This window comes from Haliaeetus albicilla, chromosome Z, assembly GCF_947461875.1.
Source record: "Haliaeetus albicilla chromosome Z, bHalAlb1.1, whole genome shotgun sequence".
NCBI classification, from domain to species: domain Eukaryota; kingdom Metazoa; phylum Chordata; class Aves; order Accipitriformes; family Accipitridae; genus Haliaeetus; species Haliaeetus albicilla.
In genome coordinates, this window is record NC_091516.1 from 43,518,362 (window position 1) to 43,537,955 (window position 19,594).

General features: G+C 45.3%; 1 protein-coding gene across 4 annotated transcripts in view; it reads right to left on the reverse strand.

The window, feature by feature from the left end:
• The window catches only part of LOC104322348 (neuronal acetylcholine receptor subunit alpha-7), a 66,534-nt gene that overhangs the window by 24,612 nt on the left and 22,328 nt on the right, over window positions 1-19,594 (reverse strand). For 2 of the 4 annotated variants that reach the window (XM_069776583.1, XM_009925485.2), the window contains 3 exons: window positions 6,575-6,619; window positions 4,711-4,820; window positions 2,185-2,264 (listed from right to left, as the gene is read on the reverse strand). In XM_069776583.1, coding sequence (XP_069632684.1) covers window positions 2,185-2,264; window positions 4,711-4,820; window positions 6,575-6,619 — 235 coding nt within the window. Of the gene's footprint in view, window positions 1-2,184; window positions 2,265-4,710; window positions 4,821-6,574; window positions 6,620-19,594 lie in introns of those variants that run through there. The other 2 variants (XM_069776584.1, XM_069776585.1) reach the window with 2 other exon arrangements.

The following is a 19,594-nucleotide window of genomic DNA, read 5'->3' on the forward strand; positions in this document are numbered from 1 at the left end:
TGAAAGGAGTTCTTTGTCAGGCCCTGCATTAGACCCACAAACCCTTGAAAATACATTATTATGCTAAACCTTGCATGGTGCTGGCCATTATCTTCTGTATGTTAACCTGGGCCTTGAATTTTACTCTGGATGTGTCTAGTCCGCTATCATTATTTCATGTGAGATTTTCAGCAGTTTAAGAGATTAATACTTGTATATTATTGCAAACTAATTATTTCCTCTTTTTTGTTATTCAGCTGAGAAAAGAAAAAAAACAATCTAATGGATGCTCCAAACCTTTTTTTCTTGGGGCCATAGCTGTGGCTGTGGGGCTTCCCCAGCTGTCCAGCAGCATGGAGGGCTTGGAGAGTGGGGAAGATGACCTGCGCAGCCTGCATCACTGGCAGCTGGTGGTGAAGCGTACAGGTCATCCCCGCAAACCCTTATTCCCATGGGCCTTCGGCTTTGCAGCCTTCACCTTACCTCACCAGCTCACTGCATGCTGTCCAGTTCGGAAGCACTATGTGAAGGAGAGGCAGCTTCTGCTTCACTGGAAAATTATCTCCAATACTGCACTTAGACTACCTGTTTGCAGTAATTGTTTCTGTGTGCTCCCTAAAACACCAGCTAATGTGAATCCCAGCTCTGAGTCACCTAACTGAGCAGAGTTTGGTGTTTTGCAGTAAGTTCTTGAGCTATGCGTTTTGAAGATAATATCCCCAAAACAGAGATCCTTGGTTACTGTCTTTGCCTGCTGCTGTGAAGGCTGAGGGCATTGTGGCATAACCATGTGTGCAAGACCATGTCCCTGCACAAACACTGCTTCTCTGGGGTGGCTGGGTTCCCTTAATCTGTCCCTTTACATTCAGGGATGTCTGACTGCCACCATCATGGCCATTTTTGGATGGGCTACATGGAGGCTTTTCTCCCAGTTTTTCCTTAATCCTGGCTCTGCTCCTTTCCTTAACAGCAGACAGCTGTCCCCTTCTTGTCCTTTCTCTCTCCTCCTCCACCTATCTTTTTTCTCTAATGGAGAGCAGCAGTGAGTACAGCCTGCTCTCCAGAGTCATGGGAAATAAAACTTTCATGAAGCTTTGGAAACACCATCTTTTCCACTTTTTCATGCTTTCCAGTGTCTTGATTAATCTAGCTGCTTCTGTGAGCCCTTGTTGCCAGTCAGTAGCCTGATTATCAACTTTTTCCTTCTAAAATTTTGCAAAGTAGTTTGGTAGCAGTTAAATCCCTGTAACAAAGGATTTCTTGTGCTTTACAGAAGAGATTTCTGTTATCACTTTTTCTCTCTTTACTCTTTCCTTGGGTTCTTGAGTAACCAATTGACTATGGAGTTTGTAGATCACCAAGAGATGAGCAGGACACCAGATCTGCCCATATAGGTACCCTCTGCATCACCTCCCTACTTGGAGGGATGGAGAAGGCTCTGCTCTGGTACATGCCAATTTTATTCCTTTCTCATGTTGCTCCCTGGAGAGCAACATTACCCATGGGTCAACCACAGGGATGCTTTAAGTGGTCTCAGGGATAGGGATCAACAGAGGACCAGCTATCAGGGGAGACCCATTTGTTCCCTGGTGGGCTGTGTGGACATGCTTGGGGTAAGTCTGCCAGCAGCTATGGCAAAAAGTTTGGGCATTTCTTGTCCACCACAGTGAGCACCTGTGGAGATAGCATGGGTATTTACTGATAGGTCCTGGCTGCTGGCCCTACAGGCACTGAAGCAGCAATACAGCTGGAAAGCAGGCTGAGACTTGGGTCTGGCTGGCTGGGACCGGACTCAGTTTGTCCTTTCACCTGGAGCTGTAGCCTCAGCCTGGCAGGGAGGACTTCACTGCAGAGGGAGTGCTGCTCTTGGATTCTCCTGTGGTCACACGCCTCTCTACTCTCAAGAAAGAGCTAATTGGATTGCACATGAAATGTGATGTGAGGATGCACACCACCTTGTTTTAGACGACACCTCAGCTGGGCCTCTGAATGTTCTAAGCAAACTGCTCAGGAGACTGATTTACTGATTTGTGAAGTGGAAGTACGCCACTAATAATGGACTTAATTATTTCAGTGAGTCTGTCCCATAGTTACACAGCTTGCAAAATTTCCACAGACTGGTTCTAAACACCTTGATTTCATTCATGAACGAAAACTGCTTGTACTTATTTGACTTAAAGCAAACAAATGCTCTCTGTGCCCTACCTGGAGGAATATATTGGCAGGATCCAGAGTAATTCACCAGCACATTTGTGTGAAATGTCGCATCAAATCTTTCATCCGCACTATAACACAGTATAAACAAAACAAAGAAAAAGCAAACTGATGTTTGAGGTAAGATGTAGTAACTGTCAACATAAAAATAATCTTTTGGCTGAATTTAATGCACAGAATGTCTGAGTTAAGGCCCTACACCTGGATGAAGAGTCCACCCTCAATCACTATCTTGGCTTCTCATAGACACTGTTGGCCTGCACCTAGGCATGCTGGCTGCACGCTGCAATCTCCTCAAAGAAGTGAGAGGCAGAGCTGTTGGATGTCTCAGAGCAAAGGCAGAGGTGAAAGGAGCAAAAGCATCACAGTAGCTGTACCCAAAGACCGGACAGTCAGGACAATGAGGCTTTTCTGGGGCTGCTGTCAGAATCAAGCAGGTCACAGTGTAAATCAAGATATCTGTTACCCAGATATCTGTTGTAAGAGTAATGGTGGCCTGAGGCAACAATTCTGCAGTCTCTTAGAATGCAGAGGGGCCAAGGGTTTGCTTCAAGCAATGGAGGAAGGCACTGGGGAGAAGTTCTTTTAGATTTAGGGCTTGTAGGAGGAGATTCATTGAGACTCTGTGAGCAGAAACTAGTTGAAAGGGATCAAGAAAAGAGAATGTCTTTAAGATTCCAGCAATTCCGAGAAAAATAAGGGAGTAATGAGCTGGGTGAGGACAAGAATTCTTCAAGGGAGCAGGCCTGGGGTCTTGCTCCAGAGGGTCTCTTGGGAAGAGATTAACTATGGAGGGTTCCCCTGGCTGATGCTGTAGAGCCTTGCCTGTCACAGCTATGTGCAGGTCTGTGTTGCACGACTACACCATCTTACACACCCTGTCTCACAACTAGATGTGGAAAATTCAGAACCTCCGCTCTTCCTGTGACTTGTTCTTTACTCAGGTCTGAGTCCTCAGTCCTTAGTATTGTCCCCAGCACAAAACAAAGGGGAAAAAACTGAGAAGGCTAAGTGCAGATTGAGTATTAACTGTCAAAGGACATAAAAGGCAGCAAGAAGGGTTTTTATAAATGCAAGGAAACAAGGAAAAGACGAAGGACCAGGTAGATCCATTACTTGCTGTGGACAGAAAGGAAACAACAGGGTGCAGAGAACTGCAGTATCCTGCACCCTCTGTGCTTCACTCTTCACAAACTGTGGCTCACCACAGTTAATTCTCACACAGTGGCAGAAGACCAGGGCAGAATAAGGGAGGAACAGGTTAAAGAAGTGTAGATAAGACAGATTCCAGTTGGCAGGGCTGATGAAATTTACTCGTGAGAACTGAAGGTACCAGCTGAAATACTCTCTGAAGCATTAACAATTATCCCTGAGAGCTCATAGAGGACTGTGAAGGGCTTGGTGAATTAGGGAAGATCAAAGAGAATTCTGTTGTGTTTTTTGTAAAGGTGAAATTATAGACACATCAACCTAACTTCAAAGATAATGAGGTGGAAACAGCTGGCATAGATTTGTCAAGGGCCAACGGCATAAAATCAATCTAATTTTCTTACTGACTAACTGAGTAAGAGGAGGCAGGTGAGGTATCTGAACTTCAGAAAGCATTTGCCACATCATGTTCTTATGAACAAGGTACAGTAATATAGCCCAGGCTATAAGCCTCCTTTTTAGAGACTGAAAAGGAATAAAGAGACTGTGAGGAGTAAAGCTGAGGTAAAGAAGAACACTTAAACAATCCTGGTCACTCCAAGACTCCTTCAGATATCTTCTAGTGAGGGCTTAGAATGGAAAATGGATCTTGGGGCACTGGGGAAACCAACAGAATGAAATTCAATCTAGATTATTAGAAAGTATTACCCTTAAAAATGTCAGTGAAAGACAGATCAGTGAAAATCTAGTAAGACAGCAAGGCTGAAGTACATTGTCTGGAGTTTGTGATAGATCAAAAAATAAGTCCAAGGCTAAGGTGTTAGTCAGAGCAAACCAAAAATCCCCTCCTCCTGGAAAGCATTAAGGAAACATCTGTCTAAATAGCTTCCACTCCATTCAACACTGCAGAAGTGCTGGCTAGAGAGCTGGATTCAGCTCTGGAGGAGGAAAAACAGATTAAAGAGTGTTCAGATGGGAAAAGGAATGATGAAGAGGTTTATAAAATATGAGTGATGAGGAAAGCGAGAAGAAAATCTGTTTAGTTCAGGCAGGAACACTATGGCAGAGACATGATGATCATCTTCCAGGAGAGTCATGGTAATTATAAGGAGAATATGGATTGTTTTCTCTCTGCATTCACTGGGAAATGATAAGAAGGCATCTGCAGAACTACAGCAAGGGAGACTTAGATTGGCTAGTAGAAAAATCTATTAGCTGGCACTTGTTTGCTTTTATTGTTACTGTTTCAAGAGTAAGAGCCAAATCCCCAGATGGCAAAAGCCCCATAATATCAGTGAAGTGTGGCTGATTTCCAGCACCTAATGCTCTAGTTCTAGGCTCCCACCGGCTGTTGCACATCTTGCTTACCTGTTATACAGAAGAATGTCTGGTACCCAAATCTGGTTGGCTGGAAATCGCAAGTTCTGCACCCCTGGATATTCATACTGATCCCAAGACAAGTAAACGTCAACCCAGTACTGTTGGCAAATACACACATCAGATTATATGAGCTGGTAAAAGTCTTCTAAGTTGTCTGCAATATTATGGGAGCAGAATGGATTTTGCCAGTAGCAATAACAGAAGTATGATAATAGTTTAATGCTCAGCTTTAATTATTAAGAAAGGTTGGCATATATACTGAGGGATCCAGAGTGTGATGACTGAATGCTGTGAGCTGTATTTTAATTTAGTGTCTAATCTCTTCACCTTGTGGCCTGAAGCCAGGCATCCCAAACCTTTTCTGGTGGGCTGGCAGAAACACTGGCAGTAGGCACCTCCATGAGGCATGCTGGTTCTAAGCTGAGGTGGTTTGAATGACTTGGGTATCATCAGTGGTATGTGGACCACGGTCTGAGAGTCCCTGTTTGGTGGAAACAATTTAATCTGTTACAAAGCTTGGGTGATTCTTTTAATAACCACCTTGCTATGAGAGGCAGGCAAGTGAACTTGAATATCCCAAGGGGTTGCTTCTGATTCCCTCTCCTCCACCTCAACACAAATAATTAATTCAAGAAAGGTGCAGGCACAGCTTTTGTGCTGAACCTGGTGACTTAGAGCAAAGCTCTGTGGGTGGGCTGCAAGGGAAACAGTTATCGGTGCTATAACTGAATAACCCCTCTGCAAGGGACAGGACACCCACAGGCTCTGTCCTAACAATCCTGTAGTCCTATAGGTTGGTCTGGGTTAGTTTTTGCAGTAGAAAACAACTAATTTCTGCTGCAAATCCTAGCAGGTAGCTGAGGAAGAAACAGCCCGTTCAGCTGCACCCATTAACATGAGGTAGTGTTTGGCTGCTAAAATCAAAGCAGAATTGGTTCAATCATTCAAGTCTCCCACAGCTTCTTCCCTGCAGAGCTGCATCTTTACTAAGCACAAGTCATTAAAGAGATCGGTTTACACACTGTAAGAAAACACTGTATCTCTTGCTGTATGCAGTAAGCAGCAGACCTGACAGGAAAGTCCCTCCCCCAAAGCCCTCAGTGAAGATCAGTCTTGCTTATCCTGCATGACCAGTGCAAGTCACTCCTCAGCTGGAGCAGGTTGCAGAAGAAGGAGGAGGAAGGTTTATGGATGAGGTTTGTAAAGCACAAGGGAAGGCAATGTTCCCACTGACATGCGTGGGCACTGCCAGCAGCAGCACTGCAGCATAGGGCTGCTTGCAGTCCCTGGCTACCACACCACCCAGACCAAGTAGTCTCCACATGGTCCAGCATAGCTGCATCACTTCTGTGTTTGGGGGCAAGTGCAGGGGTTCTTTGTGCCCTGCCTTCCACAGGGGCACCCCTGGCTCATTGTTTCAGACAGAGGTGGGGATTTTCCCAGAAGCCATGAGTGCAGGGGAGCCCAGATCTTACTGGGTGTCTGGCTCCTTCACAACAACCCCCACCACTGGCCTTGGTGAGGACCTTGAACCCATTGAAGAATCTCTCCTTCAGCTACAGTAAGACCCTAACTTTTGGCTGTTACTAGGTCCCTACATCCACTGGCCTAACAACACAGTTGTTGTCACCCTTCAAAGGTCAACAGGTCTGCTCAGAGAATTAATGTAGTCTCCTGTGTTTCATTTTCAATGTTAAAAGGAGCACTAGAGAAATTTCAAAGGGCTCAAAATGCCTGCTTGTTTCACATTATAGACAAGTTAAAAGACAGGAGTCTTGCTTTTCAGCTAAGAAATCACATTCAGTAGTTTGCTATTAGAAAAGATTTTTTTTTCTTGACACAGGTTACTCACCATCTGCAGCCAAGCATTTGTGATCAACACTTGATTCTTCTCGTCCTTTCAACAAAAGCAGGAAGAAAAGGGAAGAGAAGAGAAAAAGAGATGAGACTCAAAGTACAGTTTGATTACAGATGGAAGAGTTTCTGTTTCTTTTAGAAAACCCAGACTCTTGGGGTAAATAAACACAAACTATGGAGTAGATTGTGAGCTCAGTGCAAAACCACTGAACTATGTTATATGGCCCAGACTCTCATCTATCTTTTAAACCTACAGACCTCCTGCATTTATCATAACTGATCAACAACAAAAGTGAACATAATAGATAATCACTCTTATTTTGCTGGGCACAGACATCTTACCAAAAGCACAAGTTTTTTCTTCTAGCTAGTTGGTCAAAACAAGATGATTTCCAGTACCACACAGCATGCAGTAGTTGGAGAGATTTTATGTTGTATTTGCTGCCACTGCAGAACAATGGTGAAATGGTGCTGCCAGTGCTGTTCCTCTGGAGTGTCGGCATTATGTAGCTTAGCTCTGGCTGAAAGGGAAGGAATGGCTGTGGGCAAATGCTAGCACATGGCAAAAGGACACAAATGCTGCCTGAGAGGGAGCTCATGTGGTGCCTACACAGAGCAGGAGTCTGTAGGTTCAAACACCTGCATGCTGAGGCCACAGGGAAGAAGCTTTGACTTACAACAGAAACAAAGAAGCCCTCACCTAGCTGGTCTCCAAGTGCTTTAAGCAGCCACAGGGTGCCCAGCATGCTGCAGTTAGCCTGCAGGTGCAGGACCCTATGGTGTTACTGCCACAGAGAGGATGGAGAAGCAGGGCTGCAGATTTACTGTGGTGCAGATACTCAGATCCACACCCCTGCCTGGCACAGCTCCAGATACCACCACAGGCATGCCCTGCACTTCCCAGGAGCTGTGGCTGAGGTACTCAGTGGGGCTGGCTCACTGTATGCCCGGCTGTCTCCACACCGTGGGGAGGTGTTTCTTCTTCCTCAGAGCATCACCTGTGTTCAACTCTTACCTCTCCAGAGAGCACCTAGCTTTGACTGAGGTGCATCCTGAAGCTTGCTTTTGATACTGTAGCTGGGGGCAGGCCTGACTAATGCAGCCACATTCTTGGCCAAGAGGCATACCAGGAAGAAACACTTTCCTTCTCTGATTCAGCTCAGCTCTCTTGGGCACATGTTGGAAGGCACAGCTTTGGCCTGGCCCAGGTGACTCACTTGTCCACAGCAAAAAGTGGAATACCTTCAACCTGTTTTGTCCTGGATTGCCACACTATGGTGCATTGACTTGACTCCTGTTCCTACAGATAAGTTGAAATAAACTATGATTTGGGCCTCTGAAACACCTCTCTTCTTTAATTAGAGGCAAAATTTTTGTTTGATTGTTTTCTTTGCATTCTTCCACAGACAAGGGGAAACATAGCACTCATGCAGAGACCAAAGATTAGCTACATTACAGAGAAGATAAAGACATCTCTGAAGGACAGAGGTCTGATGTTTTAGCATCAAAGCTGCCATGAAACTCTGCAGCAAACCCTGCGAGCTGCAGCCCATCATTGCTGGACTGCAGTGATCAAACCACAACACAGAAGTATGGGAACATGGAGGCACCAACAGGATGCAAACACTCATGGCAATTATGCTGTAAGAACAGCCAGACAGGGAGCTTCACCAAGACACAAGATGATGTGTTGGCTTATGTCCTGGGTTCAGCTGGGATAGAGTTAATTTTTACAGGAACCTGGGAGGTGGGGGGCATAGCCGGGGCAGCTGACCTGAACTAGCCAAGGAGCTATTCCATACCATGTGACATCATGCTCAGTATATAAATGGGGAGCGGGCTGGGGGGAGCTCTCTCGACTTTCTTTCGGTGGGAGAGTGGTGGAGCGTCGGGTTCCGGGTGGTGAGCAGTTGCACTGTGCATCACTCTTTTTGTATACTCTTTCATTAGTACCGTTGTTGTTGTTGTAATTTTTTTTTGTGTTGTCCCAGTAAACTGCCTTTATCTCAACCCTCGAGGTTCCAGGTTTTTTTTCTTTTCTCTCCACCGTCTCCTCCCCATCCCACCGGAGGGGGGCAGGAGGACTGAGCGAGCGGCTGCGTGGTCCTTTGTTACCGGCTGGGCTGAAGCCACGACAGCTTAGCAAATTTCTAAGGAGAATCTCCACTGCCTACCCATGGGTCCAGGCTCAGGCTGTCTCCTGATCAAGTTACTTCCCAGGCTCCTGATGATAACTAGCTCCTCTGGAAGGCTGAGCTACCTAGCTATGTGTCTCTGTGTGTGTTCATGCCCTAAGAAGCACATATGGTTGTCTGCAGTGTTTGGAGTAGGAATGTTGCACTTGCAACTGCTGTGGCAGGCATTTAAACCTTACAATGTATCCTGGGCATGCAGGCCCTCCCTGGATATGTCCTCAATGTAGAAGACGAGTTAGCATGTGCTGGCCATTTTCCTCCATGCCAAATGTCTATCTGACTACCACCTCTCCTGCTCCACATGAGTCCATGCCACTTGTACTGTTCATTGGCATCCAAAAAGCCTGGTCTCCAATACCACAAGTTAAACCACAGTCCTGAAGTAGCCTGGGCTTTTTGATTCACTCTGATCCTAAATTACACTATTTTTTTGCAGTACTTATTGGCTAACAAGGCAGCAAAGCCAAAACTGCCTTATTCAAACACCAGTCTGCTCACCTCCAGTTAAGTTCATGCTCTTGTTCCTCCCCTCCTCCCCTCCAGAGCTAGCCTCACAGTATATATGCAAAGAATCTACCACAGACACATCAGAAAAGATGTGAGCTGCTCAAAAGCAAACTGCATCATCTCACACTGAGCTGCATCACTAGGTGTGTGCTTTCTTCTGTGAGGCCTCTGGGTTTACTTCTCTTTTGTCCCATGCAGGAACTGCAGACTCTCCGGCTAACTCATGAAGCAGAATTGCATGGAGAAGCCTCCTAATTACTAATTCCCCAGCACACAGGATACTGGACCACTGGTACTGCTGAACCCTCAGCATGAACCTTGTCTGTGTCATGATGTCCTCTCTTCTCTCACTTGGGTTGTTGGAGCTGCAGAAACACCCCAACCTAGAAAAGGAGACATCAGTGATCGGGAGGATTCCTGGTTGTTTTGGCACTGTGGGCAGAGTTATCCTCTACAGCCAGGCTCCCAGTCCCAGGAAAACCAAACTTAAGGCATGAAAGAGGCCTTTGTCATAGCCTTCCACGCAAAAATGTCTATTGCACTACCTCCCCTTCTGCTCCTCTTGAGTCCCCTTGAGACCTGCCTAAACAGCTTCTGCTGCTGGGAGATGCCACACAAAAATCAGCTGGGATTTTATATCATGTTATACTGTTCATACATTTCCCTTTCACCTCTCTGCTGGTCCCCAAAGTGTGGCAGCAAATATGTGCCTCTCTTTGTGCAATCTACAACCCGCCTCAAGAGACCCTGTCCATCTGCAACTCACTTTGTTCCCTTGGTTGCAATCGCTAAAGCAGTTGTAAGAAAGTCCACAGAAAAATAAGAAAAGAAAAATCACACGCAGGACTAAGCTTGTTGAGACATGTTTTTTAGATGCTGAAGGATTCAAAGGGCTAAACACCAACTGGGAAAGGTATAAAATCCTAAAGTAAGAAAAAACAGAGCTGGTAATTGATCGGGTCATCAGAGTTATCTGTGTCAACTGACCTGGGAAATGAAAGCAACCCAGCAACACAGAGGCTGTGGCCCAGGAATCCTCAGTGGCCAGCTCTCCCCCATCTGACTGATGCCTTCCTGGCCACCAGTGACTCCTCAGATGTCTTCTAGGGATGGTGAGCATGATGTTCATCTGAATTGCTCATTAAATCTTAGCAATATTTTATGTTGCTAGCCAATCAATATTTGCTTTATACTTGTAAGCTGCACATGTCCTCCTTGCAAAGTCTTTCCCCATCTACATTGCACCCTATAGGGAAGGGCGGGAGGGGGCCTTCCTCTTTTTGTTGGCTGAGAGCCACAGGGAGATGCACTAAAGTACAGTGTAGATGTGGGTGCCCTATGGGTTTCCTACATGTGGAGATGCCTCCTGTCAGGAGCCTTTTATGTGTGGCTCTGGATTTATGAGGAAAGTCCTTTTTATATGGCATAGTAAGTTTATACTTGACAGAATGCAAAGGAAGACATCTAGGGCTGACTCCTGTATTTCACAAAACAGTCTGTTGCCCTTACCTGCTCCTCTGTCACACCTCTGTGAGCTCCTTGTTCAAAGTGAGATGCTAATGACCTTGATAATCAGCTTTAACTGCAAACAATTCATCAGCCATGTATTTCAGGTAGTGTTAAATTTATTACTTTGGGTATGCTTTGCCTCCTTTTCACAGGGCTACTGTCCTTACCATGTTTGTCCTGCTTCTCAGATTTGTTTTGCAGTCAAGGAAAGCTTGTCTATTAGAGTTCTCACAGGTTTATCTACAGTGTAACCATGCCCTGCATGGACTTGTCTTGCCTTTTGATAACAGCAGTCAGCAGGAGCACAATGTCTAACCAGGGCTTTGGGCTGCTTACGTCTCTCTCAGCTTGGGGGAAAAAAAATGCCACTTCAGGATGTTTTGATGGCCATTCAGAGTCTATTCTCATCCTTGACTTCAGGCTGTTGAGCTTTCAAAGGGTGTTTGGCTTTATGGACAGCAAAACACAGAAAACGTTATTACCATATTCAGCACTGATCAACAGATCCAGCCTCATGGGTTGGTCCTTCTTATCGCAGGGTGGAACAGAAAGTTTTCCAGACAAGGATTTGAGTTGCTGGAAGTGCCTGGTTTGCAGGAGCAGCAAAGCTCACTTTACACTGGGCAGGCATTTGTCCAGGTGTAGCTCTCTTGCTAAGCCCCTTCTAGAGGAGGACCCAGAGGAGCCTGGCCAGGGGAAGAGTGACTGCTGGGGCTGCCCAAGAGGTGAGAGCTGTGGGAATCTAGAGTCTGAATTCATCCCCTGTTAGAGCAAGAGTCTTTTAAGGGCAGAGGTGTTTATGGAGCCTTCCATCTTTGCAGGTGTGGTCGTTTACTGAGCCATGTATCCTGTGAGGAAATAGTTTGGCCTTTGGATTTGGCTGGTTGCTTTGCCTTTCCAGAGCTGCAGAGGAATCACAGCTCCTGCTGTCTTCACTATGACCTGTAGACTGTGTGCATCTCTAAGATACCTGGGCACAGGAGGGACTGTAGTTGTCTGTTACAAAGATAGTTACAGACAACCATGAGAGTGTGTGTGCCTTACTGTGCCCCAGGAGGTCACTGGCCGGTACTGCTTTGCCTAAGTAAAAGCTAATTCTAGAGCTTGGGCAGTGCTGGAGGCAGTTCCCTCACTGTGTGTCATTGGTTTGTGCAGAGAGATTTAAGGTTAGTTGTGAGGATGCCTTTCCTCCCAGGAGAAAACACGAACAATCGATCACACTGCTTTTCCTATGCAAGGTTTCTATCTCACTTGGCACTGTCAGCCTTGGGGATGACCTTCCCTCCACGTTTGGCAGGGTCTCAGCTCCTGGCTCTCCCTGCAACAAAGCAACCAAAGCAGCCATTCTAAGATCCCAGGTGAGGCTGGAGATGACTAGCCCCCAGAGATGCTTTTCCAGCAGTCTTCTGGCAGTTCCCCTGGGCTGCAGATGTTCAGCTCAGACAAATCAGTTTGCTTCTGGTATTCAAAAATGCTGGAAAAGCTAATTCTGTGGTCACTAACTAGTGCAACAGTTGTCCTCTAAATCCTTCCTGACTTTATCTGGGTCAATTTCTACCCCTTCTATCTCCAGCCTGACCCCAGTTAATCCTCTGCCCTAGATATCTGCTTATTCCCACAGCCACCTTTGACCCATGGAGAGTGACAGAGTTAGTCTGGTTTGTTCCAGTGCACATGTTGTGACATCTGAATGCTTTAGTTTGGTTTTCTTTTCCTTGTTCTCAATCCAAAGCTTACAATGTATGTACGTCTGCCTGCCTTTTGCACCACTGCCTGTCAGCAGATTCTCCCTTTCCAGGCCAACACCTAGATAAAATATAACTGCCTTCAGCCACATAATTACCTGGGTCATAGCACATGGACAAAAAAACCAAAGCCCTTCCTGGTTCCATAGTCACATCATATGGTAACACGTCATCTCCGTAGCAAAGCCCTTGTTAACAGATGACTGACATGTATCATCAATCCTTGCCCTCCCACAGAGCCACAAAACTGGGAGTTGAATCAGCTATTGATTTATTGCAAGACACTGATCAGAAAAGTCCCAAATTGAACAGGTAACTCTCAGAGGTCACCAAAGGCCATAAGGAGCTACTTTCATTAATTTCTTTCTTTTTTTTTTTTTTTTTTAAACGCTGTTTTTGTGCCTGAATACAAGGAGGGATATGTTCAAGAGACATGAAGACATTGGCATGGAGACTTGGAAAGTTTTGTTAGCAAAGGCATTGGTTTCCGCATGGGATTTTGATCAAGAGTTTCAAAAGGAATTGATGAGGCTTTTAAGTGCTTGTATGCTCAGTCTACGACTGCAGCAGGCAGTCCTTTCCATTGCTGAAACAGCCATCTGCCCACACCTTCAGCTGATTAACTAAAACTTAGCTTAGATGCATTGTATGGTTGAAGTCCCACAAAACCAGACAGTTTGAGGAAAACCCAAGGTTGCCTTGGCAATATTGAGTAAGTGTCGCTGGACAGACTTTGTATTTCAGGGTCTCATTAAAAAGTTGGAATAAATGTTGCCATGGTAACATCAACTTTGAAGAGATACCTGAAGTTCAAGTACTTCATCTCAATACCTTTAACAAAGCACCCTCAGGAGGAAGATGGGAATCAGAGGGGATGGCCCAGAGTCAAGGTGAAATGCTGGGGAGAGATACAAAAATAGACTTGAATAACGAAGGATGAACAAACATCCACCAATGCCTGGTGAGCATTTGTTTGCCCATCAGGATGGAGATGCATCCAGGCCAGTGTTGTGAAGCCAATCATAGATCACAGAATCATAGAATCACAGAATTGTTTAGGCTGGAAAAGACCCTTAAGATGATCGAGCCCAACCATCAACCCAACACCTCTATGCCCATGAAACCATGTCCTGAAGTGCCTTGTGTACACGTTTTTTTAATACCTCCAGGGATGGTGACACCACCACTTCCCTGGGCAGCCTGTTCCAATGCCTGACAAACCTTTCAGTAAAGAAATTTTTCCTAATATCCAATCTAAACCTCCCCTGGTGCAACTTGAGGTTATTTCATCTCGTCCTAGGAGGATATAGTTATCCAAGAGCTCATAGCTTAATACCCACACCCTCATGCTTTTCTTATTTTGTTGCTTGGGCTTTTTCTCCTATGAATGATTGGAGGTGATGTCTCGTAGGTGTTTTTCACGTAAGGTTGAGCCACATTCCCATCTGTTGCCACTGGCTTCTCCTTGAGGTCATGCCTTTCTTGGTCGCTCTCCTGTCTTGGAGAGGTACATGTCCCTTCACCGTGGGCAATGCAATCTGCCTTTGGTCTTTGCACTGGGTAGCAGCATGAAGCTGCCTCATCCCACTGCCTCTAACCACCCACAGTGTTCTCCTCCCCAGAAGAGCATTCTGGAGAGAGTATCACTGCACCCTATCTGCTGCTCACAGCAGCCCTATGCACACTTGATTTTGTAGCAGGACCTTTACATGTCAGAGGGTCCGGCCACTGTCAGATCACACTCCTCCACTTGCAAACCCCTGGAGCCAGATGCAATCACTTGTGGTGAGAGTGAAGAGTTTAAGAGAACCCTGTACTGGGAGCAGTACAGACTTCAAACAGGGGCTGTGTGAGGACAGCCTGCAAACACCGGGATGCCAGCCATGTTCCTCAGGAAGCATAATGCATGGCCAACAAAGTCTGTGAAAGGTGTTCCTTGTGAAGGCCTTGACTCCCTGTATGTCAGAGACCAACTAGTTGCTTTGGTACAGATGTTAAATACAAAGGCCTGGATGCAAAAGCTGCTGCTGAAAGTACTGAACCTGTGCATTCCCCAAAGGCAAGAACAGGAGGAAGGAACATGGGAAGAAAATGCCAGTTTCTACTACTAGCCAGGGTGTCAGAGGAGGCAGCTCTCCCACTCAGTCCCACAACTGGTGACTGAGAGTCTGCCAAGCTCTGCCTTTTTGCCCACGTTTTCCAATTCACACTGCCACTGTGGTGAAAAAAGGCACACTTGTTCTTGCCCTGCACATGTGACATGACCTTCGACTACAGCCTGGGGCTGTGGGTACCTGCTTTAGGAAACTAACTTTACTTTTCCAAGATGTAGCTTCTCAGCAGTGCCTGAAGATCAGGACTGTTGTGAAGTGTGTCACATTATAGACTCCAGCACTGGTTTTGAGACTGTTTGACCTCAAGCCCTTCAACAAAGACCTGCAAATTCCAGGGACTCCCTATCCCCACATTACTATGGGGTCCTGGGGAGAATGAAGTCACCAGCTTTGTCCCACTGTTTCACATATGCTTCTCATGGAAACCCCAGGAGCTGAGTCAGAGGGCCTCACATGGCTTTCCAGCACAGCACTACTTTCTGACTGCTTGGATGAGCTAACATACCTGCTTGGCTCCTAGGAGAAAAGATGTTATGTCACCATCCAAAAGCAGACAGTCCTCCATTAAAATCCCAACTCATCCACACATAGCATGTAGGTGGTTTGTATATTCTCCAGGGTGGATACCTCATCCTGAAATAGACACCCCTGTGTTTTGGGCATAGTGGGCAGGTGTTTCAATAAACAGGACTAGACAAGAATAGTTCCAAGCTATTAATTATTCATTGCCTTTTTCAGCATTTGAAATCACAGGGAAAGCAGTGGGAAGAGGGTTGAAAAGGTCCCAAAGAGGCCAACCCTGAGTACCTATGAGGGACTCACACTCAGGCTGTCTGCAAGGCTGCCTTTACTTTTTCTTCCTGTATTTGCACACTGCTGTGACAGCACAGCAAAGGGGACATAGGCCTGTTCCAAACTTCAACTGAGCTCTTAAAGCCTGTGATCAGGGATGGAAAATGGGGGGGAAAGGTTTTTACTGAGGAGCTGAAGTCACTGTCTCTCAGGAGTTACACCCAGAGAACACAGTATTAAGATATAACTTTCCAAACACTGAGAAACTAAGAACACTAGGTTCAAGGCCACCCCAACATCTTTGGTTTAACTGCTTTATTGCAACTGGTGGCTTTAGAAATGTGACCATTTGCAGTGCCCCTGCCCCATGACAGCTTCGACAGTCCCCTGGCAAGAGTGAGGCATCACCAGGAGAGGTCTCTGATTTCTGGGGACCCTGCTGCCTTTCCTGGAAGGAGATGTGGAAAATGTTTTCCATTTCAAGCAGCAGAGTACTTCCAAAGGATGACTGTCTTTCCCTGCCACTGCTATTAAGTTCCTGAGTGATAATCAGAAAACTCTCACTTTAAATAAATTTTGCTCCTGTGCACCTTGGGGAGCTGATGTGAAAGTACTAAAGTCTCTTAAAAAACCTTGATGGCTCGAATTAGTTACCCAAGATTAAGGAATATCCATGGGCTCAAGATTTAAATTCCCACATCTTCAAAGAGCATAGTACAGCCTTTTCACCAGGCAGCCAGAAAATTTGTTAGTTATTGTGAAATGACCAAACTGGATAACCACCACTGGAAACTGCAGAAGGAATTCAGCCATTCTTTTGCTAAAGCCACAGACACCAAGTACAGCTTGGGGAACCATTCTGAGAGAAAACAAACTATTGAATTGCTGCTCACTAAGTGAGCCCCCTCCACTGTTTGCCCTGAGCCAGGCAGAAGCCAATGAAAAAAAGCTGTAGGTAAAATTCAGGTAGTTAAGGCTTCATCATAATGCTTCATGCAAGTGTGTGCACAAAGTGGTATTAGATGGGAAGCCATAATAGCCATGGTGCCTAACTTTATTGTGCTAGCAAACTCACACATTGCGTTTAATTGGTTTAGTGAGACTGACATTTTGATAATGCCTGGCACTTAGAAGGCAGCCAAAATAATAATTCATGGCTCAATTAGCCCTGGCTTTCCTACTTTTCAAGCTACTTCCATGCTAATGAAGAGGCCAATCTATTTAATTTTTCTTCCCAGAGTTCAGAACTGGTCATACTGAGTTTTATGACCAGGAGAGAAAGTTTGGGATTTAACTTTAATGAATCTGTTGGTCTAGCAACCTTTCTGTAATTTTTCTGCCTGGAATTTTAATGACTACTATTCATGATCACTAATTACTGATTTTCAGCTTTTATAGCAAAGTCCAGTCTGTTTTCCTTCTCAGTTACACAATTTTGCATCAGTCTTACTGCTCTGATCTCACTGAATTTGCTCTTGCAAATTGGGGAAAAAACTTTCTAGAAAAATATGTGGTTTGGTAGAGTAGGTCTATAGAAGGAGAAACAGAGCAAATGTAGCTCGCAAAGGCTATGCAGGAAGCCCACAAATAAATGCAAAGGCATTACTAGGAGAGGAAAAAGAAAGATGCTTCAATCTAAAAGTGTTGAAAGAGTCAGTTTCTCTCTCTAGCACTTATCCATGCTTTGTAATTAAATAAAATTCAGAATACCTGCTTCATAATCCTTTCTTTATTACTTTTCTCTCTTTCATATACTCTGTGTTTCAGTCTTGAGTGGTCAAGCTTACATGGTTGAAGTTATCTATCCATAAAAGATTTGTACAGGATGTACTATCAGGATTATGGTTTAATCTAGTGAATACTGATACTATATTGGGAATAATATGTGAACAGGTGCTTATGTGTACTGGCGTATTTATATTTGTTTTCTTAAATCACTTCTCTGTTGATCTGGTTTTGCTACGTAACACCCAGTGCAGAGATTTGGACGTGTGATGGTGCTGGGATGAAGGGTGGGAGGGGATGCTGTAAAGTCAGTTTAGGAAGGGAGATGTGAATTAGAGCTAGAAATTTAACGCTTCAACTTTCTGGCTGTTCAGTTCACCTGCAGAACCAGACCTAGAAAGCCTCTGTCCTAGAGGACAGGATGTTTAGGAGGCTGATAGCCTGGCTTGCCCAGGGGCAGCACCCGGGGCCAGCGCACCTTGCTACCACCCTCCTCTGCCCCACTGGCAGGACCACTGCCAGCACTGTCTGCCTCGCAGCTCTGTGGCACCTCTTGCCTCCAGTCACACCTTGCAAAGGGGGAAACAGTGCCTGCGCTACATTAGCGCTTGCCTGAATTAATAAGCACCTATTCAGATGAGAAGGCAGAGTTGTTTTCACAAGTTGGTGGAGTTTAACAAGGCCCTTCTCTATCTTGCAGCTTATGAAATGAAATCACTTAAAAGCAAATAAATCAACTGCTAAAGGCGTTCATACCTTACAGACACTACAAGGGCTGTGTCAGACAGAAGGTACCACAGGGTTGGGCATTACCTTCCTTCTGCCTTCTCACCTTCACCTTATGGCACAGAATCTACTGACAGGCAGCTTCTAGCTTTGGCAATTCTCACTCAGATGAAGAACTCTCCAGCAAAGACCTTGTTGCATACCAGCTTTTGTGGACTGAGTTTGAGCATCCTGCTGATTGAGGAGCAGATCACCCAGAAACTGAGGAGGCTGATGAGGGCGTCTCTGATGTGAGAGATGCCTGCATTTAAAAGTTGTTCCCTCATGAAACACTTCCTCACCCCCCCCCCCCCCCCAACCAACCCAAAATCAAAAAACCCCCAACTCCTTCAGGGCTGCAGTCTCTGATTTAGGGGAAAACCAGTGCAAGCTAAAGCTCAACCCCAACAGTTTGATAAGTTACTGGTAGAGAAGATCAAAACTGCTGTGTGCTAAGCTAGTATGCTGCTTATAGTGGTAATGACCGCATCTGAAGGCTCAGGGAAAGTATGCGCAGAACTTTTCCCCTGGTTTCCCTTCACAGCAAGGCACAGACCCAGTTTTCAGGAGAAAACCTGAATCTTTGTTCTTTGTTACCCCACTAAACTCTTCTGTTACTTTGGCTTGCTGCTTTCCAAACATGTCAAGAGCTCTGACACACTGCAGCAACAAAATCTATAGTTTAAATGAGACTATTTGCAAGCATGTGATCAGGTTTGGGATGATCCTTCAGTCCCTACGATGTACAATCATTTTACACACTGTTCAAATCAAACCAGTACATACTAAATTTTCCATATACAGCATTTGTTTCAGATTTGCAGCCCAAAATAGAGTAAAATGATGTATTTTTTGGCTTTTGGAAGTGCAAAATGACTCATGGGTGGTTGGGGTTTTTTTCACTATTTTTGTGGCTTCCCGCTGGGAACTCACAGTCCTTTTTTCTAGTCATTATGCCCTCTGAAACAGGAGGAAATTTCCACAAGAGCACCTGAACAACCATGTGGCATTACATACTCAGACAACCTGTCAGCTCCTGGGGTGGTTTGGGGGGTCAGTAGCAGCTGGAAGGTGAACTTGGAGGAGAAAAGTACTACAGGACTTTGCCATAACCAGGGAGCTGAACAGCTAGACCTTCGGGGTGACTTTGCAGAAGACAACGTTATCAGGAGCTGCATGGTGGCTAGGCCCTCCTTCCTGCACGAGGCTAATGAGTGTGCTTAGCAGTGTACAGCCTCTGAAAGCCAACAACTCAGTAGCTACTGGAAACCTCAGAGGTGTGTTTGCTTTTGGAAGGGGATTTTGAGGCATTTATTATCTCTGCAACATTGTGCAGCCACCTTGTAGCACTCTTCTTAAATTAGAATCTTTATTTAGATGGTTTTACAAAAATGTGTGATAAATTTCTAGTCTGGCCATGTTTTTTTCTTCATAACTCTTCTGCTGGTTGACTGCTTGGTTTCTTTTTCTCTTTGTACGTTTAAACTTGCAGTTTGAGGAAACATGCAGGCTAGAGAGCTAATAAAACAAGCTTTTCCTGTGGACCACCAAGTGCAGTGAGGCTATTGTTGCAGTGGTACTGATGCACTGACACAAAGACAATGGTAAATAGTATCACTAGCAGAAAGAAAGCTGGAAAATAAAGACTGTATTTTTTTAAAAT